We start from the raw sequence: 26,345 nt of genomic DNA, 5'->3' as shown, positions 1-26,345 counted from the left end.
TTCTGCTTTTATTAATTTAAACTTTACTTTGATTTTTTATCTTAATTAACTTCTATTATTTACTCTAGTTCAGCTTCAGCTTAAGTTAGATATTATCTGCTCTTTTTCTTATTAGCATATTCTATTATTTTCACGCTACTTTTAGTTAGTATATAACTTTATTATTTCTATAACTTTATTATTACCTTTATCTCTCTCTTTAATACTAATAATATCTTCCTTTTCTATCTTACTATATTTAACTTCATAATAAGCTATAAGCTACTAGCTTCCTTAAATTCAAAGTACTAATTTCCTTTATACTACCTTTCTTTTTAAAAACTTCCTTCTCTCTCGCGCTACGCGTCTTACTTATTATAGAGAATATTATTATAACTACTTCTAATACTAAAGGTTTACTTTCTAAAAGTAATAGTATTATTAAAATTACCTCTTAAGTTCCTCTTCCTAAAGATAGCGATCTTAGTATAGCTACTACTAATACTAAAGGTTCTTTTCCTAAAGGTAATAATATTACTTAAGTTACCTCTTAAGTTCCTTTTCTAGAAGATAATAATCTTACTCTTATTACTTAAGGTAATATCCCTATTAAAGCTAATACTCTTATCTCTTATAATCTACTAGCTCTAATCTTAGATACTCTTCTTATAATAAATATCTTACTTCCTAAACAGATTACCCCTAATCTTTTAATTTACTAGGCCTTTAATAATAAAGTCTATAGTACCTACGATTAAATCTCTCTTATAAATAATAATCTTATCTATAAGATAGCTTTTAATATTAAGATCTTCACTACTTAGTCTAATCTTACTAGCTCCCTTACTTTTATTATTAAGGTTAAATATATCTAGAATAATCCTATTAATAATCTATATAACTATAAGTTCTTCTATATTAACTTTATTATCTACACCTAGGAGATTACTAAGTATAAGTTTAATAAGCTTATTCCTAAGTGCTTTATTATTCCTAAAGGTACTAATATAGCTAATAAGATCTATGTTTCCCTCTTTACTAAGTTAATTATCTTTTAAGGAGATATAACTATTTCTCTTTTAACTAATGAAAAGAATTAGGTATCTTTAGAAACTCTAATTAGAGATATTACTAAATATAGAGTTAATAGCGGACCTTTCTAGTTTAATCTTATTATTAATAAGGATCTAAAGTTAATAATAGCTAAATTTATATCTAAGATTAAGAGAGAGAAGTCCGGTACTCTTATATATACTTAGATAAAGGAGTCCTCTTACTTTTATAAGCTTTATTAAGGAAATATCTATCCTCTTAACACTAAACCTTCTCTTTTATAATATAGAATTAAGAATATTCGGATTCTAAGCTCTTAGGAGAACTTTCTTATTCCTTTAATCTATACTTTAAATAATAAGTATATTCTATCTTATATAAAGGCTAATAGTATTAGTTCTTATATCTTTAAAGCTGCTTTCCTTCTAGTACTCTTCTCTTACGTGAAAACTTATCCTCTAGATAATAAGCTTCCTAAGATTATTATTACTTATATTAAGTAGGATAAGTACCTTATAGCTTATCCTAAGGAAGGTAACTTATATACTTTTACCCTCCCCTTTACTATTCTAGACTACTCTTTACCTATAGATAGTATCATCGCTGTTCATAGAGGCCCTCTCCTTATAAATAATAATAATAGTATTAACAATTATAGAGACTTTATTATATTTTATAAAATAAATAAGGATAAGAATAATTATATCCTAGAGACTTAGATAGAGAATACTATTATCTCCTATTCCTATTAGTATATTATCGCCTTACCTTCCTCTGAGTTAAACCCTACTATATATCCTACTTTTACTCTCTACTATCTAATTAATAATCTATATACTAGTATTAATAGAGATAACGCCTCTATAGTTAGTACAGTTATTCTTTTTATTAAGACTTATATTAATAATTTTAAGCGTATAAGAGATATTTTAAAGGATAAGGATCTTAACCTTTATAATATCTTTATCTTAATAAAGGTTAGTAACTTAACTTTTAATAACTTAGTTCACGGCCTAAATAATTTTATTAAATTAGATTATTCCCTAAGAGCTACTATAACTAGCTTATTAGCTTATATAGCAGAATTCTCTACTAGAGGCGATTAGAGCCTACCTTACTAAGAAGTTATCCTCTGTAACTTCTACTCTCTTAACTAAGAGAAGTTTAGTTCTAGCCTTAGACCTTATTAAAAGGATTATTACTATAAGATTATAATAGACCCTAAGTCTTTCGCTTATAGTATTTATCTTATCTTTAGTATACCTACTATAGGAAAAACCATAATTATTAAATATCTTATAGTAGCTTTTACTTAAGCCCTTAGAGAGAAGCTAGCTTAGATCCTCTTTATTATAGATAGTAATTCCTTTATTAACAAAGTCGTATAACAAAGTCGTAGACTATTTCTATTCTTATTATAAATCCGCCTCCGATCTAATTACTAAGCTAATTAAGATTATTCGCGTTAGTACTTAGACTATAGAGTCTAACCTCTTCTTAACTAAGTATAATCCTAAGTTATATTATAATTTTATAAGTATAGAAGTTACTTCTAAGTTCATAGTTTAAGAGCTTATTAATAATCTCAGACGCGCTAATAATAATTAAAAGAAGCGTAGTAACTTAAGACTTAATCTTAAGCTCTGTTTCTTATCTTTATTCTAAGCTATAGTCGACTTTATTAAGACTAATCTATAAGATACTTAGAACGCTCTAATTAATCTCTTAAAGAAGTATACTAAGAATCCTCTTAACAATAGTATTAAGAACGCTAAGATTACTAAACTCTTAAATCTCTTTCGTGATAAAACTTTAGTAAGTGCTAATATTCTGTTTACTACTTGCGGTATATCTCTCTGTTTATTTATAATATAAGCTTATAATCCGGTCTTCCTTATTAAGGATAAAGATTACTAATCTCTATATTAGTTTTTCCCTGCTTTAATAAGTACTTACGCTAAGTCCTTTTCACTAAGTATCTTATCTGGAGACTAAGAGTAGAAGTTGCCTTACTTTTAATCTTTTATTATAAAAGATATCTTTACTCCTTAGGTAAACTTTCTAAGATACTCCTTTTTTACTTAACTTTACGATCTTAGTATTAGTAGAATATTCCTTAATATCTAGTTCTGTATATTTAATATAAACTTAGTAAAGATACTCTCTAACTACTACTATAACTCTACTATAGTAGATAGTAATAAGGGAAAAACTATACTTAAGACTAAGCTTATATATACTTTCTTTTAGTATAAGTTTAATATTAATTCTAATATAGTTATAGCTCTATATGAAAAAAGTAAGCTTTTAAAGCTACATAGATCTCTATCTATAGTTAATATTAGCTAATAATAATAGCTCTTAGGTTTCCTTAACTATTTCTACGCCTTTTTCACTAACTATTAAGATTAATATCTAAATAAGAAGAACTTTATAGTTTAGATTCTATTTCCTTACCTTAGTATTATAAACTAGCTTAAGAATAGAGTCCTTCTTCCGGATCTAACTTATAAGATCTTTATCTTAACTTATAATATTTATTAAGGAACTAATACTTCCTTCTCTATTATAATCCAGCTTTCGGATATAATTACTAACTTTACTAGTACCCCTTAGGATAATCTCGTTACATTTATACGTTAGAAATATAGCTATCTCTATCTTATTATAGAAGAATTTATTAGTCTTTAAACTAATAGAGTAAAGGATATAACCTTTATATTAAAAGTTAACTATACTAAGATAAATACTTAGTATTTCCTTTTCTTCTAAGGATATAAGTAGATTACTTCTATTCTTATAAAGGAGAGTAGAATCTACTTTAAGTACTACTATCTAGGTTATATAAAGGATAACTACACCTAGATAGGATCTATCTACTCTAATTATTACGCTCTTAGATACTTTAACGCTAAATACTCTCAGCTAAAGACCTTCTATAAGAAGGGTTAAGCTATTCTCGTGTGCTAAAAGTATAGACTAGAGGGTTATATTATAAAGAGATATAAGGTTTATAAGTATTATAAGGATACTAGTTATATAACTAACACCTGCCCTTTCCCTTAGTGCGGTTACTATATAAGTACTAAATATAAGTATAAGAACTACCTTAAGTTAAAGTACTCTCTTTATTATAATTCCGGTATCTATTAGACTAAGTAATATCCTAAGTACTTAGTATACTATAAATATAGTACTAAGTATAATCCTAAGACTTATTCTACTATACTAACTATTACTAATATATTTAGTACTAATATTATCTCCGATACTAATTTAGCTACTAAACGCGAGCTATATATAAAGCGTTACCCTAAGCTCTATAAGGCACTTAAGATCGAGACTAAAAAGGATATAATAGCTCGTATAATCTCCGATATTTATAGTATAAGTGTATTAGTTTTCCGTAAGTATACTAATTTCTCTTTTAATAGCGCTTCTCCTAAGGATTAGTTCCTTCTTAAACTCCAGGAAATCACTAAGTAATACTCTTCCTTTAATACTTAGTTTTTAGTTACTTCGCTCCGCTAGAACTAGCCTACTACTTACGCTACTTTACTTTCTAAAGATAAAGACGACTTTATTATTTTCTCTAATACTTACTTAGTTCTAGAGGCTTCCCTTCTTCTTCCTTTTAATAATATAGCTTATACTATTATTTACTTAGAACTTAATTATATCTACTACCTCTACCCTATAGTTATAGTCCTCTTAGAAAGCCTAGTTACTACTAGAATCTTTAATATCTCAGGTAGTATCTTAGCCCTTAGTTTCGATATTATTACTAAAGATAATAAGTAAATCTTTAGCTTTAAGTTTATACTACCTTCCTCTATTAAGTTAGACTACTAATTTATTTACTCTTCTAAGAATATTATTATATAAAGCTAGATACTTAAGAAGTTCTAAGATTTAGTCACTTTCTAGTAAGAGGCTATAAACCCTGAAGCCTAAGTACCTAAGATAGACTAGAATAAAAGATAGAATAAAGGATAGAATAGAGGATAAGGAGGATAGGAATAAGTTAATATAAACGCTAGATAGTAAGGCGGAAATAGTACTAGATAGTAAGCTAAGGTTAGTACTAGATAGTAAGATAGTTAGGATTAAGAAGTATTAGGATAGTTAACTTAGTAAATAAAGTATTATTATATTATTTCTTTCTTTTCTTTCTTTTTAAAAAAAGTACTTTCGTTCTTAGAGAGAACACTTATAGGGAGAAGGGATATTATAAGTTATGTGCACTAGCTTAGTTACCTATATTAGGAGAGCCCTACGCTCTCTTTCTCCTTTCTCTCTTTAGACGTACTAATATTATATAATTCAGCCCCTGAGACCCCTCTGGCAGCTAAGTGTGAGGTTTACACTGCGCCAACAACTTGGAGGTCGAGGATTCATCATTAAGCGAACTGAAAGCAGAAGTCCGTTCCAATGACCTGTTAATATTTAAGGCAATCGAAGCAAATGAGAATAATGCTCTGGCGAAGTCTAGGCAATCAAGTCAGACATTTGAAGTTGGTATGAAGCCATGAAACGATGCTGTTGGGCGATGGACATCTGGGTAGGCAGTCAACTTTGGAAGGTTAAGCCTACATGGGTTTAGCAAGACACAACTTGGTAATTTAGCAATTTTGTGGAGTTCTTAGACTGAAATTTGGGTGGTGGGGACAATAGCAGGTAGATTATTAAAACAGCAAGACAAAATACATTTTGCAGGCGAGTTTCATTTGCTCGTGTATTCATATGGGTAATTGTTTGAAGACTTTTGGTTAAGTATGTAGTGGTAGAGTGGCCTAATGGCAAGAATGTCAATAGCGACTTGTGCCAGTGGTCGTAAAGAAGTCGAAGCTTCCAGTAGGAGTTTTGTTCTCCCTAACCTAAGGCTGCCTCCTTCCAAACCTAGTAGTATGTCGGTGACCAGACAACGTATAATTCCCGCAAAATGAACCGAAACAAGTATCAAGCGATTCGAATGAGAAGAAAGCTAAAATCCATTCGAGAATTTTTCTTGATAGAACATGAAAGAACAATCTGAACAGGATAGCACTGCAGGGCAGAGATCCAATTATCTGGACTATTGAGTGGGTGGTGGGAGAAGCATTGAAGGGTCGGCCGAGGTCGAGTCAGGAACTGGCTGGGTGTTCTGGTCTTGGAAGAGTCGGAGATGTGGATATCCTAGTCATCGTGCTTGCTGCTATGTTTTCTGCTTGAGCTGGGCTTCGTTGACGACTTCTTCTTGGTGGCATCTTTCTTCGAAGACAAAGATTGACCCCTAGGCGGTTGGGGTGGCTCATCGACACGTCTCGTGAACATGCAGTTTTTCTCAAGACTAGGCATCGACATCGGGTGTACTTTTCCGATGTTCAACACTCGAACGTAATGCTCGACTGTATATATCTTGGCATAGTTGACTCTTGACAACACACCAAGGTCTCCTTCTTCTCCCATCTGTTCAGAATTGACCCTGATGGGCTCCTTGGGCAGATTCTCCTTGATAATTGTTCCATCTTCCGCTTGCAGTGAATGCTCTTCGGGAGCCCTCTTGCTTGTGTGTATTATAGCATGCTGTTTCGCGTCGGGCAAATTCCCCTTCAGAGTTGCTTGGCCAGAATAAGTATGGATGGGTCTGCAGTCAGATGTTAGAGAATAAATTGACATTCACTATGCATTTACACTTACGAGCATATGCTGTTGCCGTAACCCTCTCCAATCACAACAAAACGCCGTATCTCGGTGTAGGCAGTCCCATTTAAGTACGTTGTACTCAACTGAGATCCGTACTGATTCCCCTTTTCCCTCCAAGTACATTGTATGCCGGCTGGCTCGGTCCACAAAACCATAAATACCCGTCCAACTTGCCAAAACTTCTTTTGATTCCGGGTATCTACAACTTTGTATCCTTATATCCTGTCAGCAAGGGGCCGAAGGAGGCTGAATTTTGGACTCTCACTTTCATCAAGTTCCCCACCGGTGAAGCTGGCAGCTCTACTTGTTGACTTCCCAGTGTTTGGTTGATAGTTCCCTGGCAAAGCGTAGCCTAATACCTATCAGTATCAAATTTCTGGACAAATACATAGAGTTGGTGTACTTTGTTGCTGAAAAGGAGTTGTCTTGTTGATGTTCAATCCCGTCAGTCGAGTAGGAAGATCTGCTGTGCCATAATTTTGGCTTGGTTGGCTTGCTGTGTTAGATCCGCCACTCGCACTCCACTCTTGCCTGACTGATGAAGTAGCATATTCGTTATCATCTTTGGCATAAGATGAAGGTGTGTGCCGATAGCTTGAGGCGCTCTGGGATTGAATGGAGCTACTGAAATTGGTCGTGTATCTAGCCTGGACTTGATCTTCTGGTGTAGCGTAACTGCCTGCATCAAAGCTTTCGTAGGAGAAATTCAAATTTTCTGGATGCTTGATGTAATCTGTATCTGCAGTTCGAGGCGTTGCTTGATCTTGCTTGGAAGTTTGTGGTGTTTCGGAGAACTTGTAATCATACTCCACCGTCCCAGATGGGCCATATCGACTAGACACCCAGAAACCACGTTGATCCCAAGTCCAATCTGACCAAGATGATGATTTGTCAGTGGAACTACTGGGCGCATTGTAAGAAGCCATTTTAGGCGCTGAAATGATGTATGAATACCATGACCAGCAAGTATGCGTTTTCACCCCTTCTGCGGACTCATAGTGCTTTTATGCCCGTTTCCTATTGTAGAAACAACCCATATCTCTTGGAGCCGCAGCCCCAGAAGTTCATTAGCCAGCAGAGCAAGTTTCCTTTGATTAATTTGTTCACTTAGAGATCTTCTGCAGCATCCTGTTGCCATTTGTTCGATTGGTGGACTTGACATGATTTTGCTTTGAGGTTCCACTTGCACCACAGCGGCCATTTTCTCGGGCTGTAATGGTTGCAGACGTGGTAAAATGGTGGTCCATAATTACCAATGGTGGTATCCATTTCAGGTTGGGTACGTTGGCAAATAATAATCCTAGTTCTCGAGACATGTTGTTGGCTGAATACCTTGCTGCTTTTACTGGTAGGAAGCGCTCGGCTTGCTTCGCTCGACGATTAGGCCAGATTTATTACCACCCCACGCGTCCCGCTGACAACCGTCTCGTTCCGTTTCTAGGTCGCACGGCTGAATCAAGAATCTCTCCGTGGTGAAAAGTAAATTATTGTTGCATTGGCAGGTCGTGATATGCCTTACATTTCCAATTCTCAGGAACCAACAACCGTCGACAAACCCATGAATGCTGTTAACAACCCTCCACAATCCGAACCAAAAAGGGAAGTCTTCCGATCAGGTTTGAAGCTCTCCGTAGCTGACCATCCATAAGATCTGTGATTCTCTATTCTCTCAAGGTAGCGAGAAGCTACCTAGTCGAACGAGACCTAATATGTCGGATAAACTGACATCAGACAGGGACACAGCTTAGATCGACTTGTTCGAACCTTACAGCAGATCTCCGGAATTTTAAAGCAAAGACCCTCCCACTGGGGATGGGATCCATGCTTTCGAACACGAAGAGGTACGAGAACGACAACCATGATGGAATGAGGCGAGGATCATCTGTTACAAAAAACGGACACGACTTGAGAAAAGAAACGTCGGTGGGAGAAATGGATGGACTTCGCTTCGCCGACTTGATGCATGCGCTGCAAAAAATTTCAAGTTTACAGCGGGAAGCCACCAGTGCTCGAATTGAAGCTCGCCAAAAGAGGCGTGAGGCGGCCTTCAAACGGCAAGAAGTTTGGATCTGGGATGGAAAGTTTATGGGTGAAATCCAAAAACTCTCGGCAAGTGGAAATCTAGCGGGATTTGAAGAGTTACAAAGACTTGCTCTTTCATGTCAAAGTGCCAGGGACGATTTAGGTCCTCTTGAACAAGAGGGAACTGAGGCAGAACAATGCTGGGAGGGTCAAATCTATATACTACGGCAAGCCGAAGAACGGCTATACAACGAGTTTAATCGCGAATTTTCAGTTGCTCATACCTACCCATCGGCTGCTTCAAGCGATGTCACAAGTCAATATGGCTCCTTGACTGGGACAAGCAAGGAAGACAAGGACGAAAGCACTCCAAACATAGGTCGAATGATTATTCCGCATCGAATATCAGGATCCGTCGCCTCGACATCGAGTCTTCTGCTACAGCCTCTAGTCGACGAATCGTCTCCTCACGATGCAGAGTTAAGGGCCCGGGACATCATACTACCAGGTCTGGAAGGTATTACAGCAGAAATAGGAGATGACTCAACTGGTTCTGACGTTGGTGACATCAATGGGTCCTTGGATGGCTTGCCAGAAGATAACATACAAGGACCGCCGCAACCACTTCCCGAGAGAAGCTATTCGAGCCTTGAACTGTACCCTCATCTAGTCCTTAACTTCAAGTCGAAAAGAGACAGAATCAACAAGTGGCTGGAGGGCAATATACTTGAATCTCACCTGGAGGCGACATCACTGTATAGTATTGTGAAAACTCAACTGGCAGCAGAGCACAAACCCGCACCTTCGAACTGGTCACAACTTGTCATAGCTTACTGGGAGCTAGACGGAGCTGCAAATGTTCGATTCGGTCACGAGAAGTCCAGTTTCGCGAGCAGCATACAACAGATACGAACCGAGGCACAATACAAGACCATCACAAAACCACCAAAGCAGAATGAAAATAACCAGGAGTATGGGACAGGCCAACCATCAGAAAGGTCCATGACTTTTGATGCAGTCAACTTACGCGAACAAGATGCGGAACGAGAGAGGAGGGTTTACGAGCCAACAACTGACTCTCGCTCCTTGTGCTCTGGGCCACTAATCCCACCTTCCCCTCCACAATCACAGGCGAATTCAGAGATGGAGCGATATGATGAGAGAAAACACCTCGATATTCACCAACACAATTAGAAGCTCAGATCACCGAAGCTTCTCATGGAAGAAGTAGCTGTCAATTGGTAGCGGTCATTCATGTTGACCGTCGCTCGACGTTCAAAGGCATCTATGAACATTTTCGTCCCAGTCAACACAGCCCCGCTTAATATTAGGTTTTCTTGGAAGCAAATGAACTGACGGATAAGAAGGAAGCAGTCATGAGTAATGACCTCATAGTGAGGAGCACTGGAAGGAAGGCCGTTATCGCGACCTGAAGGTTCAGAAAGATGGTAAGACTGCCACTCAAGGCTGAAGTCAATTCTTAAATCCAGTTAATGAAAAGTCCAGAATAAAGCAGCGAGGTATATGCCCGCATGGTGACAGATGATTGGGACTGTGGCCTGCCACCCCTATCAGCACGAATATGCAGAATGCATGCCCCCCACATGCGTGCCGTCCAACATGCATGATCATCTGGACAGACCCCGGGCTTTTAAGACATCGGTTCCGATAGAAAGGTCGCAATCGTGCGCCACCACAAGGCACGATGTGGCAGCCAACATCTCCCCGGTGATGCTTAGGAGCTACTTCTTTAAGTACTCGGGCGTAATCGACACCAAGATGAATCGCTGATTGCAGAGCCAAAGTTAAGCGAGATGACTAGTCAGAAGTTACATCGATCGAGAATGTATCAGTTTGACCAGTTTTGCGGTCCGAGCCGTAAGAGCAACAATTTCCGTATTCCTTTGGGAAGATCAGCCTAAAGCTCAAACTTCGTGCGTCGTCCCACCACACCTGTCAGCAAAACTGATCATCAGACTTCGACCTCACGCCACTGTCGGAGAGGTTGCTCTTGCGAACCAATCCACGATAAATTCTTCTATCATTGGGCTGAACTCGGCAAAAGAGATGTTGGAACGGACTTTACCCCCGATTATACCGACTTCGGTGGTAGGCAACTGTCTGTTCCTCGGGAGTCGTGCCACGTGTAGCCAATCCACAATCTGCCATGCAGAACATATAAATAAATTTGGACAACAACACTCGTTGATACCCAATTCCATCCCTGAAAGGAAGTTGCAGAACTCGATAACATGCAGAAAGCTGTTTGTAGATATGTCCTGTGCTTTGGGTGCGGGGCATATTCCATCAGCCTAGCCCGTGAAAGTCGTGCGTCAACCTGAATCCACCCGCATGCATATCAGGCGCATGTTAACACGATGAAGCGCTGCAGGATGTGATGCCTCATGAGCGACAAGATTTTGGTTCGACGTGCGTGGCGTGGCGTCTGTACAGGACGCGACAGGACCCCCTGTACGCTAATCGCGAGACCTGCTGCACGTCAGCGTTCCTCGTTTTCGGGACCAGCAGAGAGCAGATCGAAAGCTAGAAAGTTCCTTCCGTACATCTCGCAGTGAAGTTTGCACAACGTGAACTTTGGATGACATGACTTTCATGAATTTGCTAAGTGCCATTAAGCGAAAGCGATGTTCGCCGTATCAGATGAGTCCTCCCGGGCTCATCACTCTGGCTCCTTCGACCTTATGCTATCATATGCTACCAGTTACCACTCATATTCGACGAATCTGAATCAAATTTGTTCTCATATTGTGGCTAAAACAGGCTCAAGAAGTGATTGACACTATGATAAATGCGGCAACAAGGTGCAACATCTGGCAATCACCACACTCGGGGCTAGAGTGTGTACAGATCCAGTGTAGAACAACGTCCATTCTGAGTACCAGACTTGATGAGAAGGCCACTGAAGTGATTATGAAGAATTGTGATCAGGCTACCACGAGTGGAGGACTGCAGCGGAACTTCTCGCTGCAGCAGCTTATGGTGCGCCTCATTTGACCATAGATGCGATCAATCGACATGTTTAAATTGTATTGACAACAGATGAAAGTGTCTCATAGTCAACAAAATTCGAACGGGATTGAAATGAATGACAATCGGTGCCACTGCTTGACAGATTTTTGGCCAATGTTGACCTGCCCGATTTACCGAGCCAAAGTAAACAGTCTCGGCTAGCTATCGGCAATGTTTCAACGGCAGAATAAATGCACCTTTTGGTTCAAGCTTGCTTAGTAGAGAATTTCCAGCTTCATTTGACGCTTCCAAGTTTTGTTATCAGTTGTGTCCTTGTGGTCCACCTCTGTTCGAGGTAGGCTCGAGTGGAAATGAGAGACTAGCTGGGCTTTCAGATCGCAGACACAAGAGAAGATTGAATTAACGTGTTCTGAGCATGTAAACTGGAGCTCTATATGTACAGAGCTTGGATCCCAAACATTTGGAAAGATCCATTGAGAGGCCGGGGAGACACCTTAGGACACTGTTTTGTGCCCGTCAACAACTCGGCACAAAGCAGGATCTTGCCTGAATACATAGCTGAGTAATCAAGATAAGTATAAAAAATCCCGTCTCAATGTCCGACTTCATCAATCATATTTGTGGAGTGATATGTTCGCGATATCGATAATAACTTGGCAAGACACCTTGCTGACCTGAGATGGGGTCGTCGTTGCCAAGATCGCTCACGCATTGGCTGTTTGGTGGACCACACGGGCAGTGAAAGCCACGACACAACGGCATTGGACACTCGAAAATGACCGAACGTAAACCGCGCCTGGACATCAACTCCGACTTTTCCAAGATTTATATCCTCATTTTCGGAACGATGAATTAATACTCTTAGAGTCCCTTCTTGAAACCGCAGCGATCTATTTACGTCAATGACCAGCCAAGATATGCCCAATTTAAGCCTATTGAGCGGCACAGCACCGACGATCATGTCTGCCACAGAGCTCCTTCAGTGGGTTTGCTGCCTCCAGCCTCCACCGCGGCGCTTTCTGTCAGGATGTCTTCCTTCATTCTTTCCCGGTCTCAATGAAGGAATGAGCCCTCTCGTTTCATCAGTTGAGCGCCAAGAACCTTTGATTAGAGCTTCGATCCGCGGAAAGAATCCAACTCGCGTGTGCGCCTCTCTACATAGCCACGGTCTCTCCTCTGTAAGCTTATTTAAGGATTCACTGCAACTGCTTCTTGCGGTGTCATTTGATCGTTCTTAACACCTGTAAAGTCTTCTCACGGCCGCTACTGGAACTGCTGTGTTACTTGCGAATGGGTCTTGCATTGAATGAGTGCTATTGCGATTCCGAACATAAAATATGTGGAGGAGAGACGCTCAAGATCAGCTTCACTTGTTAGATGATTATGTGTACATTCCAAGGTCACCCAGCGTACCAGAATCAATGCGAAATGACGATTCGTACGAGGGATTCCAGCTTCGAGACGTCAATTCTTCGGACATTGGGTCACAAAGAGGTCCCCAATGTCCTCCAGGATATTCGTCTGGGTGGGACAAAGATCCAGAAATCGGTGATGGAAAGCGGGCAGGGACATTCAAGGAGTACGACACCGCTAGCACTATCTGCGAAGACCTAACAGAAGCGAGGATTCGAATTGACATTTTACAGAAACATTAGACGAATACCAGATCGGTCGACTATATCTGGAACTTTCACGAGCAAATCCCGGCCAGCAGTGAAGAATGGCTTCCACAGATTCTTGCGCTTCTTCCTCCGATCGGGCAATTATGCCTCTCACATCTCCTACGAACGCGCGATCGATCCTTCTAGGAAGCCAGTCAAATATAGTGGTTGGCGAGGGGGGGTGTTTCTCGGAGCTACGAGTGCTGGAACTGTGCTTTTAATCAATTTGATCTTCACGATATGGGCAGGAGCGACATCTAAGAGTGGGATGAAGCTTGGAACTCTATATACTGGAGAATGTGGTACGGTACACAAGGCTGATTCTTGGATACATGTTGCGATTAACGTAATGGGAACTCTATTACTAGGGGCCAGCAACTACACGATGCAATGTCTGAGTTCTCCAACGCGGAGTGAAGTTGACGTGGCACATGCAATGGGGAAATATATGGACGTCGGATTACCGAGTTTCAGGAATTTGCACGGCTGGAAGAAGAAAATCTTATTTACATTACTGGTCGTCTCAACTTTGCCGTTGCATTTCTTGTAAGTATGAATCTACACTTCATACTCCTTGCTATTTCCAATTTGTTCGGCGTTTTGTTCTGGCAGAATACATCTAACACTTGCCAAGATGGAACTCAGCAGTATTCACCACGACCCAACGTCTTGATTACAATGTTTATGTGGTCACACCCGACTTCTTAACCAATGCTACAGTAGACTGTAATCAAAACGCCACAGTAGGATTCGGTCGGAAGCCCACATCAACCACAGATTACAACCAGATCAAACCTTTAAATTCCACAAGACTGAACTACTGGAATCAGACCATTTCTGATAACTATTGGTGGTCAAACGACATGTGCAACATTTCACAAGCATTACAAGCAAATGCAATTGATGGTTCACTCACGAGGCTCGACAATGCAGCTTGCATCACTGCCTATGGACCTGGAAGTGCGCTGATGAAAGGCTACGCAAACCTACTGGCTGTGACGAAGGAGAAACCCGCGACCACGAATAACACAGTCCTCATGTCCTTCAAATACGAGCAATTCGTCTCGACCTTCACAGGCAACCGCTGGATCTGCGACCCAAGTTACCTTGCTGCTAACAATAATAAATGCAACTACAAGCAGATGGCAAAGAAATCAGCAGACTCTTGGAGTCTGGCTCGTCTCAAGGGCACCAAGGAAGAGAATTGGAAGTTTGTACTCGGCGAAGAGTGGCCTATCGACTATTGCCTCGCTGAGCCAACCCACCTCACAGGTATGTGCCAGCTGCAATACAGTCTGGTAATCATGCTCGCAGTTCTTCTCGCAAACGTGACGAAGGTTGTTTGTATCGTATATATCCTCACCACACACGTCGACACAGTTCTTGCTACGATCGGCGACGCCATATCCTCGTTCCTCGAGATTCCTGATCCAGTGACGATCAACCGACCATTTCTCTCCCGCGGCCAAGCACGACAGTTCAAGGTGGGTAGCAGTGGAGTAGCGGCGCCTTACCACCCATACAAACTTCGCTGGTGGCAAGCACCGTCCTGGATACGTTGGCTCGTTACGCTCTTCTTCTGTATCCTCGCTATCTCGATCACCGGCAAACTCTTAACCTATGGCAATGCCTCGTTTCTAGGCTATGCTTCGGGAGAATACACATCTCCGTACGATGTAGGATTTGGGACCTACAGCGAATACGCTACGCTCAATATGTTCTCGGATGGCACAACCTACCTGACAGCCGCGGACTTCGACTCGAACAGAATCCTGATAGCTATGGTCGCTGTTGCTAACTTGCCGCAAGTCATTGTTTCCTGTTTATATTTCGCCTATAACACCATCTATACGTCTATGGTCTCAGCCGATGAATGGAGTCGCTTCACAGTCCACAGGAAAGCACTGAGAACCACAGACCCCAGAGGCGAGCAAAGATCCACATACTGGCTCTCTCTACCCTGGACTTATGCCCTCCCTCTCGCCGTAGCAAGCGCCGTCCTGCATTGGCTAGTCTCGCAATCGCTCTTCGTGTCTCGTACGGAAATCCTCAACACGCGCGGCGAACCTGAGCCAATCTCGTACATGAATGTCGGGTACAACCCGCTCTCCATCCTCATCGCTCTACTCTTCGGCGTCACCATGGTAATCGTGGTAATCTTGAATGGGTTTAGGAAGTTAACGGATGGCAGTGTATTGGTGGGGAATAATAGTCTGGCAATTTCTGCGGCCTGTCATAGGGAGAAGGATGAGGGCGCTGAGAAGAGACGGGTTATGTGGGGGGCGGTTAGGCATGAAGCAGAAGATGGGACCCCGGGCCATTGCTGTTTTAGCAGCGAGAAGGTGGAAAGGCCTAGGATCGGTGACAAGTATTTATGATGACATGAGACATATTATTCAAATGTTAATAGCATATGAAAATGGACTTTGGATAATTGAATGCTCTCATGCTTGGAGGAACTACTTCTTGCGTGCGGAGACACATACAATCGGTCGAGCAGATTCAAATGTTTCCTCCCTTACACATGTCAACAGACGTAATGGTGGTCATGCCAACAACGGCGTGACAAAGCAACCATCTTCACATCTTGCAGAAAAGTCGTCCGGGATTTATGTCTCATATAGCCGATTGACTTTTCTTGATGAGCTGTCTTTGGCGAGCCACCCGCGGTCTTCAATTGCCGGCGCAGGAGCAAATGAAAATGGTTACTGCGAGATGTAAAGGTTGATGTGAAATCCTTCAGTCCTTGAATTGTCGGTCGAATGTATTTCAGCCGAGATAACGTGTACAACTTCGATGACAGCATTGTCCGAGTCTAGGTCTGGGCGCTCGTCGACTGTGGAAGCAAGCTGTCTCAGTGCTTTTATTGAATACATCATGATGTAACATAGATTTGGTCAAGTGAGACTGCTTATGTGACTTGATAAAGAGCTCAGTCCCCCTCACTTTAAGCACAACTCCAAAAGCACAACGCAACAGAATATAACCAGACATCGAAAATGAGGAATGAACAAGACATGTGGAAGAAGGCTCGAGCTTATAGGGTATCTTATTGTATCACCACAAATATATTACAGAACTGCTCACTGAACTTGAGCAGATGAAATCTAAGCGCCTCGGCCTCAGAATGTTGGAGCTCCCGAATCTCCCTCGACACGGTACGATTTCTCGCCAGCAAAAAGTTGTATGCCTTCCTCTCCGTCCACTTCAGCCCAAGTAATGTACTTTCTGGCATCTTTTGCAGAGCCTATCGGAAGACGCGGGAGATCCAGATTCAGCAAGAGAAGACTTTTAAGTGTCATTAGCACAACATGCGGGTCATGTGGCAGCTGAACTAAAGTCCTCGCGAGATGCTCCTTCAGCTGTGGTGTTGGCCTGCAGAGGTGGAAACTGTAGTGATCGCGGAGAAGGGTCAGCAGCCACACATTGCTGCTTTTCGGAGTAGGGGTGAATTGTTTGGAGGTTATTGGACTACTGTTCGGGCGCCAGGTTCGCAGCGTGTTCTTATCCTCGCGGCAAGTGGCATCCTTGTGGCTAGCAGGAACCGATTCAAGGACTTGAAGGGCAAGCTGCTCATCTTTGGCGAGTAGAAGTGCAATTGCAAACATCTGAGCACGAAATCGCAAGTGCTCGTCGCCTAGGAGTACATGGTCCATTCGTCTTGGATCTTCGGCCATGAATTCGGCATAAATTTGTCCAGATAAACCCAACTCTCCGAGCCCAAGAATGTAGGCGGGGTACATGGTGTGAACGATGTCTGCTTTGGTGTTGAGATATGATAAATACGCGAAGGAAGTTGACCTGAGCTCCCCTCCTTTAGGGGCAAGGCCGCCTGGCCAGCCTGTGATGAGCTCCATTGTCTCTCTCCTGCTCTGCTCTCCACTCAAGGCGTTCTCAGCATTAATTAGACCCGAAATGATTGACAGAAGGGCCTTTCGAGCCCTCCAATCAGGCGCATAGTTGTTTGTTCGTAAAAGCTCCAGGTATTTCTTCACAGCAGCGATGTTGTAAGATTTCGAAGCATAATAGAGGGCGGCATTGCACAGTTCTGGTCCCAGCAATAAACCCTTCGACTCCAGATTTATTTGCAGATTGTTGAATAGGTCTAATACTGCCACTGTTGGGACCCTTTCCGCAGATTGTGTCCAATTCTGGGCCTTTCTAGCCTCTCTGATGGCAGCTAGGATGAATACTCCGTTCGCAGCGAGAAAGCGGCACCCGGCCGTGGTGGAGGATAAAAACGAGATGATGCGGCGTAACTTGGGAAAAGAATTAACCTTCCGGATCTGATAGGCAATAGCTGGCTCTTTCGTCTCGTAGTACCCAGCTCGTTGAAGATTCGTCGACGGATCAATGTAAAAGGCGCTCAAGATCTCTTTGACGACAGTATCTGCGCTGTCCACGGAAAATATTGCTCTATTGGAGACGATGTGCCGTAAATTTTGACTGTTAGGATGCTCAGTAAAGTCGGTAACTCCTAGCAGACCATATGCCCATAGATCTATGGGCTGGACCTTGAGTGGTCGGAGAGGCGCCTTTGGTCGTGAAGTCCGCTTCACCACTTTTTCCTCCTCGAAAGAGTCTCGACGCCGGCGTGGTTTCTCTCGAGAATCCTCTGGTACCGGTGCATTATCCACCTTTCGAACGAACGTGCTGTCTGCCGCATCCAGATCTATGACTAACCGGGGAAGGACATATGGCTCAGCGCTGGGGACTGAAGCAAGTCGCTTGGGAAAATTGATTCGACTTCGCACATGGGCCGCATGTTTGCAGAAGAGACATATTGATTGCTTGCCCCTCATCTGGTATAATTTTATCGTGATTGATGATGCATGCTGGGTATGATGCGTGCTTGTTGACAATTTGGATCGAGTTTCCGCGTCCCCAGCTTCTGATATTGAAATCTTAGTCAGCAGATGTGCTAGGAAATTAAGGTTTGGCGTCACCAAAACGAGTTTCCGTCAAAACCCAGGGCCCTACCTAGGTACTTCTATCATCGCACCATTTCCCCACGCACAGCAACTCACCCACCAATACAGACATAAAATGCCTCCAGCAAAGAAACGCAAGACTAGAGCGACAGCCGAAGCTGTGGACGAGGCCCCTTCCTCCTCGAAAGCTCTCGAGACCAGCACGGCATCGGAAGAAGTATCGGCGCCTGTTCAAGACACACCAGTTGTAGAGGAATCACAGGCAGGCCCTTCCACGTCAACATCTGATGCGGCGGCAAAGGCAAAGGAGCGCATGGAAAGATTCAAGGCCCTGCAAGCACGCGCCAAAACTGGAGCACAGAAGAACTTGAAGGAAGCAACACTAGAATCGCAACGCCTAGCCACCGATCCGAACCTTCTTACATCTCTGAACCGGAAGTCTGCGATAGCTTCTCACAACCTACTGAAGGCAGATACAGAGATTTCAGGGGGTGATTTTGAGCGGAAGAGAGCCTGGGATTGGACGATCGAAGAGAGTGAACGGTGGGATAAGCGCATCAAGAAGAAGGATGCACATAGAGACGACCAGGCATTCCAGGATTACCGACAGGACAGCAGGAAAGTCTACAAACGACAGATACGAGATCTGAAAGTGGATATGGACTACTACGAAAAGCAGAAGAATGAAGCAATAGAGAAAGCTGCTGCGAGTGGTGGTTTGGAGATTGTAGAGACGGAGGACGGCGAGCTAGTTGCTGTGGATAAGGATGGCACATTCTATTCAACTGCAGATTCTACTGGGTTTGTCGAACATAAACCGCCAAAGGATGCTGTGGACAGGCTAGTGAAAGACTTGACGGAAGCTGAAGAAGCAAGGTTGAAGAAGAGGAGAGAGAGGATGGGTGCAAATGGTGATGAGGGTGATGTCACGTATATCAACGACAAGAATAAGCAGTTCAACCAAAAGTTGAACAGGTTTTACAACAAGGTATGTTTTTCTTTCAACTATGGATGTATCTCGTACTAACTTCTTCTAGTACACCGCAGAAATTAGGGACAGTTTTGAGCGTGGAACAATGATATAAATTGTCGTCGATTGGGTGGCGTGATACCATAGAGCTGGGTCTGTACACCAAATATAGTACAATACAAGGCTATGAGCCTCAATCATCCATTATCTGCTCCTTCAGAGCATACCTTTCCTCCAGGCCTTCTGAGCAAGTTCCTCAATCTCCTTCAATTCGACGGGGCCCTTAGTCGTATCATCGCCCAGAGCCTCAACCACTGCATCGGCGACCAGATCTGCCTTCAAAGGCTTGACACCCGCAGCACCCATAAGTCCTCCAAAGATCCCTCCCGTGAGACCATTGAACGCCGCACCTAGCCCAGTCATGGCCGCCAATGGCACCGTAAACGACCGTGAGCTGTCATACAAGAAACCCGGTCGTATGAAAATGCTCCTCATAGTAGGAAACTCGCTACTTATCGTACTCTCCGCCTGTCGTTTGGTCTGAATATACCTCGCAGGCAAGACCGGCGCACCACCCGCAGCACTGATATACACAAATGCTGGAACCTTCTCCTTATTTGCCTCCTGCGCCAACGTGATAGCCGAGTCCCTATTCATAAGCTCGTACGTCAATTGTCCATCCTTCTCCTGCGGCTGCAAATCTTCGTCTGCTTTCCTGGTCAAGGGATTCTGTGATCCGGCTTTGGTGGATGAGAATGCGCGCTGGAGACCGCTGATTGGAGACTCTTTGCCGGAGATTACACCTTTGTAGTCGGCTTCGAGAAGTATCCCCATGCTGTGGACGACGTAGTCTGCGTTTTTGAGGAGAGGGGCGTATGTTTTGGGCTTGAGGATGTCGGCGCGTTCCCAGGTTACTTTGTGAGCCCATGACGGGGGAGTTGATGATGCGGTGACTGAGGACCATGTTGGTTCGCCGGAACGACTGTAAGTAATTGTCAGTAACAAGGACAATGCAATGCTGTTCGCCTTTCAAAGCTGAAGAGTGAAACTGGATAGTGAACCCAGAGAGTGAAAGGAGCTACTTGCCTGATTGAAGTCACATCCCATCCCCTCGCGACTGCCGATTTACATATCCTCGACCCCAAGAATCCATTTCCACCACAAACAACAAGCTTCTTCGTAGCAGACATCTCTTCGATTGTATGTTTATGAAGCTATCCCCAACAACCTTCCGATCCATCCATCGCCTGACGACATCAACTTGATCTTTCTCAGCACTGACCACTGTGCAGCACTAGACCCCGCCGCTAAACCTTATCGACACACCCTGAGCGCCCAGCACTCAGGCACGATGACCGCGCCAAAGAATCGCAACGGCACAAGAAACACCAGAATAATCATCCCCAGCCAGAAGAAGCGCGACGCGGAAGCAGGCAATATGGCACCACCCAATACTCAGAAGCGCGTCAAGGGCGTCCAGATATACAGACCGTTCATTTATGGCACGACGGCGAAGAAGTTCAGCGACGAATTCCCAAAGCCAGCGGGCACGCCTGCGGATCATACGCATGCCTGGACGGTTTTTGTGAAGGGCGTTGATGATACGGATATCACATACTGGTGCAAGAAAGTGCAGTTCAAGCTGCACGAGTCAATTCCGAATCCAATGAGAAGTGAGTCCTTCCTCCATTCTCGTGGCATTGAGTTGTGGTGGCGCGGTGATTAGTGGAGTGATGAGACGAAAATGCTAATGCGGTCACTGTGCAGTGGTCGACGACGTCCAGCCCGGCGACCCCTTCGAAGTCCACGAAACCGGCTGGGGAGAATTCGAAATCACAATAAAACTCTACTACACGCCCGAGTCCCTCGAGAAACCACAAACCCTCTACCACCACCTTACACTCCACCCCTACGGCACCGACGAAGAGAAAGAGAAGATGCGCCTCGCGCCCTCTATCAACGCTTGGCAATACGAAGAGCAGCTGTTCAACGAACCTTACGAGAATTTCTTTGATATTTTGACGAGTCCGATGGAGAGGGTCAAGGGTGGTGGGGGAAAAGGCACGAGGGTCATGAAGGGTGGTATGGTAGGGAGTGTGGGTGAACGGACGGCGACTATTCCGTTGACGACGAGGCCGGAACAGCCGTATAGTCGTGAGACGGAGAAGTTGGAGTTGAAGAAATTAGAGACTGCGCTGGTGAAAGTCAACCAGCTGACAGAGGACATGAAGAAAGAAATCAAGGAGAAGCAGGCATTATTGGAGAAGCTGCAGAACGGAGGCTGAAGAACAAGCTGGACTTCGCGATGAAAGCGCAGTCGTTAAGAGCGACGCAAGCTCCATGCCTCTGGCCGCAATTGCTCTGTAGCACGAAACAAACACCAGCTACCGCCTCCAGACGCGCAAAGTGACAAAGTCAGGCATTCGGCAGAGCAGTAGGCTAGTTAGGCCAGACGTACATAGACACTTCCCAGAGCGCTGCGAGATGGGTGGGGTTCAGTGCTACTCCGACAATACCCTTTAGCTCTAAAGCAAAGATTTAATTTAAGGTGTTGGTTCTGAAGACTTGGCTTTCTACACTTGTGTATCTCGTTTTATCTTCGTGCCTAAGAGACTACTGTCTCTGGATTCGACTGGATTTGTTTTCTTGTATTCTGTCTTTGCAATATTTTCGTGCTACTCGTACAAAACGTCCTTCTAGACAAGACCTACAAGATGTATTGTTGAGACTCAGGGATGGCAAGGAAGACAGGGTACTGTAGGTAGATTCACTGTGCAGCAGTCTGGAAAATATCGCTGAGCTTAATATTCAAGTAAAGCAGCTATTGTAGATGAGTCGTATATACCGCAAATCTTAGCGAATGCTGATTTGGCTTGGGTTTGGACGTGATGATAGTAATGAGGTTCTGCGCTGCATTCGAGATTCGGGCAGTTAAAAGTGGTGCTTTCTCCAGAGGTTTAATGCTGGAAGGTGCTGGGAAAAAGTGAGATCAGAGTAGATAAATTTATAACTCTGGCTTTGGATGTAAAAAGGCTGCAGCTCTTGGCGACATGAGAATGGAAGAAGTCAATAGTCAAGACACAAGAAGCAAGCGAAAGAAACGCCTCGCTTACGCTATTTCTGGAGCTGGAAATCTGGACAGAAGATGAACAAGTATTAACATATCTAATAATCGGATATATGAGAGAATCATGTAAATGCTTTACAGTGGTACTTCGTGTTTCTGCGTAATATATTCTGTACGTCATGGAGAAAGCTGTCCTTTGACTTGAGATATCAATGTCAGGGTTACGAAACAACGGCAAACCGCGATCCATCTCCACGGATATTACAGGAAGCTGCATTTTTGGCCAAGTAGATCATAGTCTGTGGGTCATTGCCCAGGGCACTCAATATATCATGATCGGCCTCACAGTAGAAGCGTCGGATTTAATTATGTGCAGCCGAAATAATCGCCGAGCAGAATGTATATATACCCCGCATCAACATCCTCTTAAAGACAGCAATACCAAACCATCAAATCCCAATAAATCCCACAAAACCAAGATGGCACGCATATTCATCACCGGTTCCTCAGACGGCATCGGCCACAACCTCGCCAAATCCCTTATCTCCCAAGGCCACAGCGTGACCCTGCACGCCCGCAGCGCCGAGCGCGCCAAAGAAACCCTCTCAAAAACACCCGGCGCATCTAATATCCTCATAGCGGATCTCAGCAGTATATCTCAAACAAAACAGCTCGCAGCCGAAGCTAACAAATCGGGTGTCTTTGATGCCGTTGTGCATAATGCTGGGGTTGGATATGGACCGGGATTTAGGAAGACGGACGATGGGATTGCTCAGCTTTTTGCAGTGAATGTGTTGGCGCCGTATATTCTGACTTGCAGACCGAAGAGGTTGGTTTATGTTAGTTCTGGACTGCATAGGGGCGGGGATGTGAGTTTGGTGGATGTAGGGTGGAAGGAGAAAAAGTGGGATGGGTTTCAGGCTTATGGTGATTCAAAGTGAGTACTCCAGCGTGAATTCTGACATTCTGTGAAATGCGATAGGTGCTGACTTTGTAATAGATTGATGGATCTCATTCTCGCGCTGGCAGTTGCACGACACTGGCCTGAAGTGTCTAGCAACGCAGTTTCACCAGGTTGGGTGAAGACTAAGATGGGTGGTGCTTCAGCACCAGATTCTTTGAAGAAGGCGGACGATATGTTATCATGGCTTACTACTGGTGACCAGAAAGATATTGGGAGTGGGAAATACTACGCGGCTCAAGGTGGTAGAGAAGGGCCTCATCCTCGAGCCAATGATGAAGGTGTCCAAGAGGAGTTCTTAAGGATTTGTGAAGAATTTTCGGGTGTGGGGTTACCGAAGTGAAAAATTGGGCTCGTTGTAGACAATTAAGTTATGTTTGTTTTATATTTTCTTAGGTTTTTTTTTGTTCTCCACGGTTCATGCTCCAGCTAGACGAGTGTTGTCTTTTTCAGGGCTGTCCAGAGACATAGCGGGGTAAAGCTCGCTAAATTCAACCCCACAGCACCCTGGCGCCAACTATATTTAGGCATGTCCTCCTGAAAATCCCCGTCACATCGTCCGTGCCTGAACGTCTCTACCTCTTGAATTTGGGGATTCTGTCGACAACAAAACGTTTACGGAGCCAGAAATGACTGCTGGAAGCAAATGAAATCTGTCTTCCGTTCTGATACCAGATATTGATGGGTGTTGAAGAACAAAGTATCGCAAGGGATGCCTTCTGATGACTCACGCTCATGCTGGATTCTGATACGAGAATGAAAGCGAGGACAGTTCTCATTTACTACGCCGCATCTGCAATGGAAATTGATAAGATGGAATAGTCCACGTTGGATGCTCTGGGCTTTGATTACTCGGATGAAACTAGAAGATACGAACTCTGGCACCGCACATCTATCAACAATATGACAACCATCAAGATCCAGTCGCAGGACAACCCAACAACCCAAAAGCCTTTGGCTAGCAAGAAACTCAGTTCCACTGATGATTCTGTTAGCTCAGGAGCCAGGAGTTACACACTGCTTGCAGTCCTCGGAGTGTTCGTTGCAATATCTGCCGCTTTAATATTGAACTGGCAGAAAGTGCAGCATGACACAGTTGTGCCCAGCACTTACGAAGTCTCAAAAATGACGCAGGCACAAGAAGTCGAGCAACAGCCACCTCCATACTGTGGAAATGCATACGATGATGAATACATCAATGGATGTGGTAACTCTTACCCCAATTGTCACGCAAAGCCCCTTGACTAGGACAACTCCTAATATTCTATGATTGGTTTAGTTCTTGCCATCGAGATTGGAGAATCATATTCTAGAGTTGGAGCGCCCATCAATAGCTCTGTACAGGTCTTCGACATCGATGGCCAACAAAAAATGCCAAATTATGTCGCATATACCGATCATGGTATTTTGGTTGGCCAGGAAGCAAAAGATCAAGCGGAGGGTATTTCAAAGAATACAATCTTTGATGTCCGGTACGGTCATCCTTCCTCACTCCAAAATGAAATACTTGGCTAATGGTCCACTCAGACGAATCATAGGCCGCAGATTTTCAACAGACCCTTCGCTTCAAAGAGACATCGATTCATTGCCATACGACGTGGTGATGCAAGACGACAAGCCCATCATCAAAGTCCACCTCAATGGTCAAGAAAAGTTCATCACCCCTGAAGAAGTCCATATGGAAGTGTTGAAGAAGTTGAAAACAGTAGCAAGCAACTACTATGGCCAGGACGTCAATTCCACTATCTTTACAGTGCCGGCGTACTTCAACGACAACCAACGCCAGGCAACAAAAGATGCCGGTGTAAGTGCAGGTTTCGAAGTTCTTCGACTTGTCAATGAGCCCACAGCGGCGGCCATAGCCCATCATGTCGATCGGCAGGACTGTACAAATGACGATTGCGAGGAGTTCATTGTCGTGTATAATTTGGGAGAGAATCATGTGGATATCACGGTATCCAGTATCGAGATGGGAGTTTTCGAGATACTGGGAATGGCCAATGACAGGTCGGTATGTGGCCAGAAATTCGACGATACTCTCTTGGATTATGTATCTGGCAAGGTTCAAACCACCAGCAAAGTCGATCCGGATTCAAGCTTGGGTGTGTTGGCGAGCTTGAAGAGAGAAGTCAAGAAAGCTGAGGTTGCATTGTCGGCACAATCATCAGCAATGATCGACTATGAAGGCGTGACTCTCACTATCACGCAGAACGAACTTCAGACTCTCCACAAATCACTTTTCGACAAAAGTGTCGAACATATAGGAGCCGTTCTCAAAGACGCAAAGCTCCAGAAAACAAATATCTCACACTTGATCATCACAGGCAATACGGCCCAGGTATCGAAAATGCAACCATTCCTTGAAGCCTTCTTCGACGGCAAGAAAGCTCACTCGCTCGTTCCGTCCGATCAAGCCATTCTCCAGGGAGCAGCACACCAAGCCGAAATCTTTTCCAGCGGCTCAGGCTCAGACTGGGTAGGTGCTTTCGATATCTCTGTTCTTTCACTGGGTATCGAAACGAACGGTGGTCTTTACGAGAAAATCATCCCTCGAAACACTGTGATGCCAAAGCGATCGACTGTGAATGTCACTACAATCAATGACAACCAGACGAAGATTGTGTTCAACATATTCGAAGGAGAGCGACCTTTCGTGGTCAATAACAAACTCTTCGGAACTTTCAACGTAACAAACCTCACTCCTAGACCAGCTGGTGAACTTATTGTCGAAGTCACTTTTGAATTTGATCCGAATGGCATTCTTACAGTTATAGCAAGAGACTGGGAAAGTGGGAAGAAGACATTTTTCGTATCTCATGACGAACCGCAATCAAGATACGACGACGTCGATAGTATTGTTATGGAAGCAGAGATGCATGCAGATGAGGATTACAGCAAGATTTCTGCCATCAACGAGAAGGCTCTTTGGGAGGATAGAGATGAGTTTGGAATTGATGTGGTCTATCGAGAGGGTGAAATGCCCAGAGCACCATGAGTCTGAAAGGGAGACCTTGCCGTGGAATCT

At 43.5% G+C, this 26,345-nt stretch overlaps 9 protein-coding genes across 10 annotated transcripts; 6 read left to right on the top strand and 3 right to left on the bottom strand.

Moving 5' to 3' along the window:
* Positions 1-5,694: 5,694 nt before the first annotated feature.
* ONS95_007502 (uncharacterized protein) lies at positions 5,695-7,969 on the bottom strand. The gene is made up of 4 exons (XM_058501012.1): positions 7,121-7,969; positions 6,983-7,069; positions 6,712-6,931; positions 5,695-6,658 (listed from the first exon to the last, which is right to left on the bottom strand). The coding sequence occupies exons 1-4, from the start codon at positions 7,641-7,643 to the stop codon at positions 6,208-6,210; spliced, it is 1,281 nt and encodes a 426-aa protein (XP_058362329.1). The 5' UTR covers positions 7,644-7,969; the 3' UTR covers positions 5,695-6,207.
* Positions 7,970-8,150: 181 nt separating this feature from the next.
* ONS95_007501 (uncharacterized protein) lies at positions 8,151-11,699 on the top strand. The gene is made up of 2 exons (XM_058501011.1): positions 8,151-10,187; positions 10,246-11,699. Exon 1 carries the CDS (start codon positions 8,530-8,532, stop codon positions 9,931-9,933), a length of 1,404 nt encoding a protein of 467 aa, XP_058362328.1. The 5' UTR covers positions 8,151-8,529; the 3' UTR covers positions 9,934-10,187; positions 10,246-11,699.
* A 794-nt stretch (positions 11,700-12,493) lies between these two features.
* On the top strand, positions 12,494-18,318 carry ONS95_007500 (uncharacterized protein). Of its 2 annotated transcripts, none has more exons than XM_058501009.1 (3): positions 12,494-12,908; positions 12,980-13,937; positions 14,026-18,318. In XM_058501009.1, exons 2-3 carry the CDS (start codon positions 13,660-13,662, stop codon positions 15,767-15,769), a joined length of 2,022 nt encoding a protein of 673 aa, XP_058362325.1. In that variant the 5' UTR covers positions 12,494-12,908; positions 12,980-13,659; the 3' UTR covers positions 15,770-18,318. The 2 variants fall into 2 exon arrangements, with proteins under 2 accessions (XP_058362325.1, XP_058362326.1); XM_058501010.1 differs by having other exon boundaries at positions 12,494-13,309; positions 13,377-13,937.
* Positions 16,514-18,193, bottom strand: ONS95_007499 (uncharacterized protein; the record flags this gene model as incomplete). Its single annotated transcript, XM_058501008.1, has 1 exon — positions 16,514-18,193. One exon carries the CDS (start codon positions 18,191-18,193, stop codon positions 16,514-16,516), a length of 1,680 nt encoding a protein of 559 aa, XP_058362327.1.
* A 119-nt stretch (positions 18,319-18,437) lies between the features above and the next one.
* On the top strand, positions 18,438-19,407 carry SYF2 (pre-mRNA-splicing factor syf2; the record flags this gene model as incomplete). The annotated part of the gene is made up of 2 exons (XM_058501007.1): positions 18,438-19,310; positions 19,360-19,407. The coding sequence occupies 2 exons, from the start codon at positions 18,438-18,440 to the stop codon at positions 19,405-19,407; spliced, it is 921 nt and encodes a 306-aa protein (XP_058362324.1).
* A 101-nt stretch (positions 19,408-19,508) lies between these two features.
* ONS95_007497 (uncharacterized protein) lies at positions 19,509-20,482 on the bottom strand (the record flags this gene model as incomplete). The annotated part of the gene is made up of 2 exons (XM_058501006.1): positions 19,509-20,274; positions 20,433-20,482. 2 exons carry the CDS (start codon positions 20,480-20,482, stop codon positions 19,509-19,511), a joined length of 816 nt encoding a protein of 271 aa, XP_058362323.1.
* Positions 20,483-20,643: 161 nt separating this feature from the next.
* Positions 20,644-22,316, top strand: YAF9 (NuA4 histone H4 acetyltransferase complex and the SWR1 complex subunit; the record flags this gene model as incomplete). Its single annotated transcript, XM_058501005.1, has 2 exons — positions 20,644-20,965; positions 21,060-22,316. The coding sequence occupies 2 exons, from the start codon at positions 20,644-20,646 to the stop codon at positions 21,575-21,577; spliced, it is 840 nt and encodes a 279-aa protein (XP_058362322.1). The 3' UTR covers positions 21,578-22,316.
* A 484-nt stretch (positions 22,317-22,800) lies between these two features.
* ONS95_007495 (uncharacterized protein) lies at positions 22,801-23,716 on the top strand. Its single transcript, XM_058501004.1, has 2 exons — positions 22,801-23,296; positions 23,360-23,716. Exons 1-2 carry the CDS (start codon positions 22,839-22,841, stop codon positions 23,661-23,663), a joined length of 762 nt encoding a protein of 253 aa, XP_058362321.1. The 5' UTR covers positions 22,801-22,838; the 3' UTR covers positions 23,664-23,716.
* A 507-nt stretch (positions 23,717-24,223) lies between these two features.
* Positions 24,224-26,315, top strand: KAR2_1 (ATPase with role in protein import into the ER; the record flags this gene model as incomplete). Its single annotated transcript, XM_058501003.1, has 3 exons — positions 24,224-24,527; positions 24,600-24,792; positions 24,848-26,315. 3 exons carry the CDS (start codon positions 24,224-24,226, stop codon positions 26,313-26,315), a joined length of 1,965 nt encoding a protein of 654 aa, XP_058362320.1.
* Between the last annotated feature and the right edge of the window lie 30 nt (positions 26,316-26,345).

The sequence above is a fragment of the Cadophora gregata genome (genome assembly GCF_030347475.1).
Source record: "Cadophora gregata isolate MNR1 chromosome Unknown scaffold_2, whole genome shotgun sequence".
Lineage (NCBI taxonomy): Eukaryota > Fungi > Ascomycota > Leotiomycetes > Helotiales > Ploettnerulaceae > Cadophora > Cadophora gregata.
This window is presented reverse-complemented; position numbering and strand designations above follow the sequence as displayed.

Coding starts and splice junctions, on each gene's coding strand:
- ONS95_007500 (XM_058501010.1), top strand. CDS start 13,068: ATGTGGAGGAGAGACGCTCAAGATCAGCTTCACTTGTTAGATGATTAT. Junction 13,310..13,376: donor CGGGCAGGGACATTCAAGGA/GTACGACACCGC, acceptor GACATTTTACAG/AAACATTAGACGAATACCAG. Junction 13,938..14,025: donor ACTTTGCCGTTGCATTTCTT/GTAAGTATGAAT, acceptor ACACTTGCCAAG/ATGGAACTCAGCAGTATTCA.
- ONS95_007501 (XM_058501011.1), top strand. CDS start 8,530: ATGGGATCCATGCTTTCGAACACGAAGAGGTACGAGAACGACAACCAT.
- ONS95_007502 (XM_058501012.1), bottom strand. CDS start 7,643: ATGGCTTCTTACAATGCGCCCAGTAGTTCCACTGACAAATCATCATCT. Junction 7,070..7,120: donor AACTCCTTTTCAGCAACAAA/GTACACCAACTC, acceptor GATAGGTATTAG/GCTACGCTTTGCCAGGGAAC. Junction 6,659..6,711: donor TACGGCAACAGCATATGCTC/GTAAGTGTAAAT, acceptor ATCTGACTGCAG/ACCCATCCATACTTATTCTG.
- ONS95_007495 (XM_058501004.1), top strand. CDS start 22,839: ATGGCACGCATATTCATCACCGGTTCCTCAGACGGCATCGGCCACAAC. Junction 23,297..23,359: donor CAGGCTTATGGTGATTCAAA/GTGAGTACTCCA, acceptor ACTTTGTAATAG/ATTGATGGATCTCATTCTCG.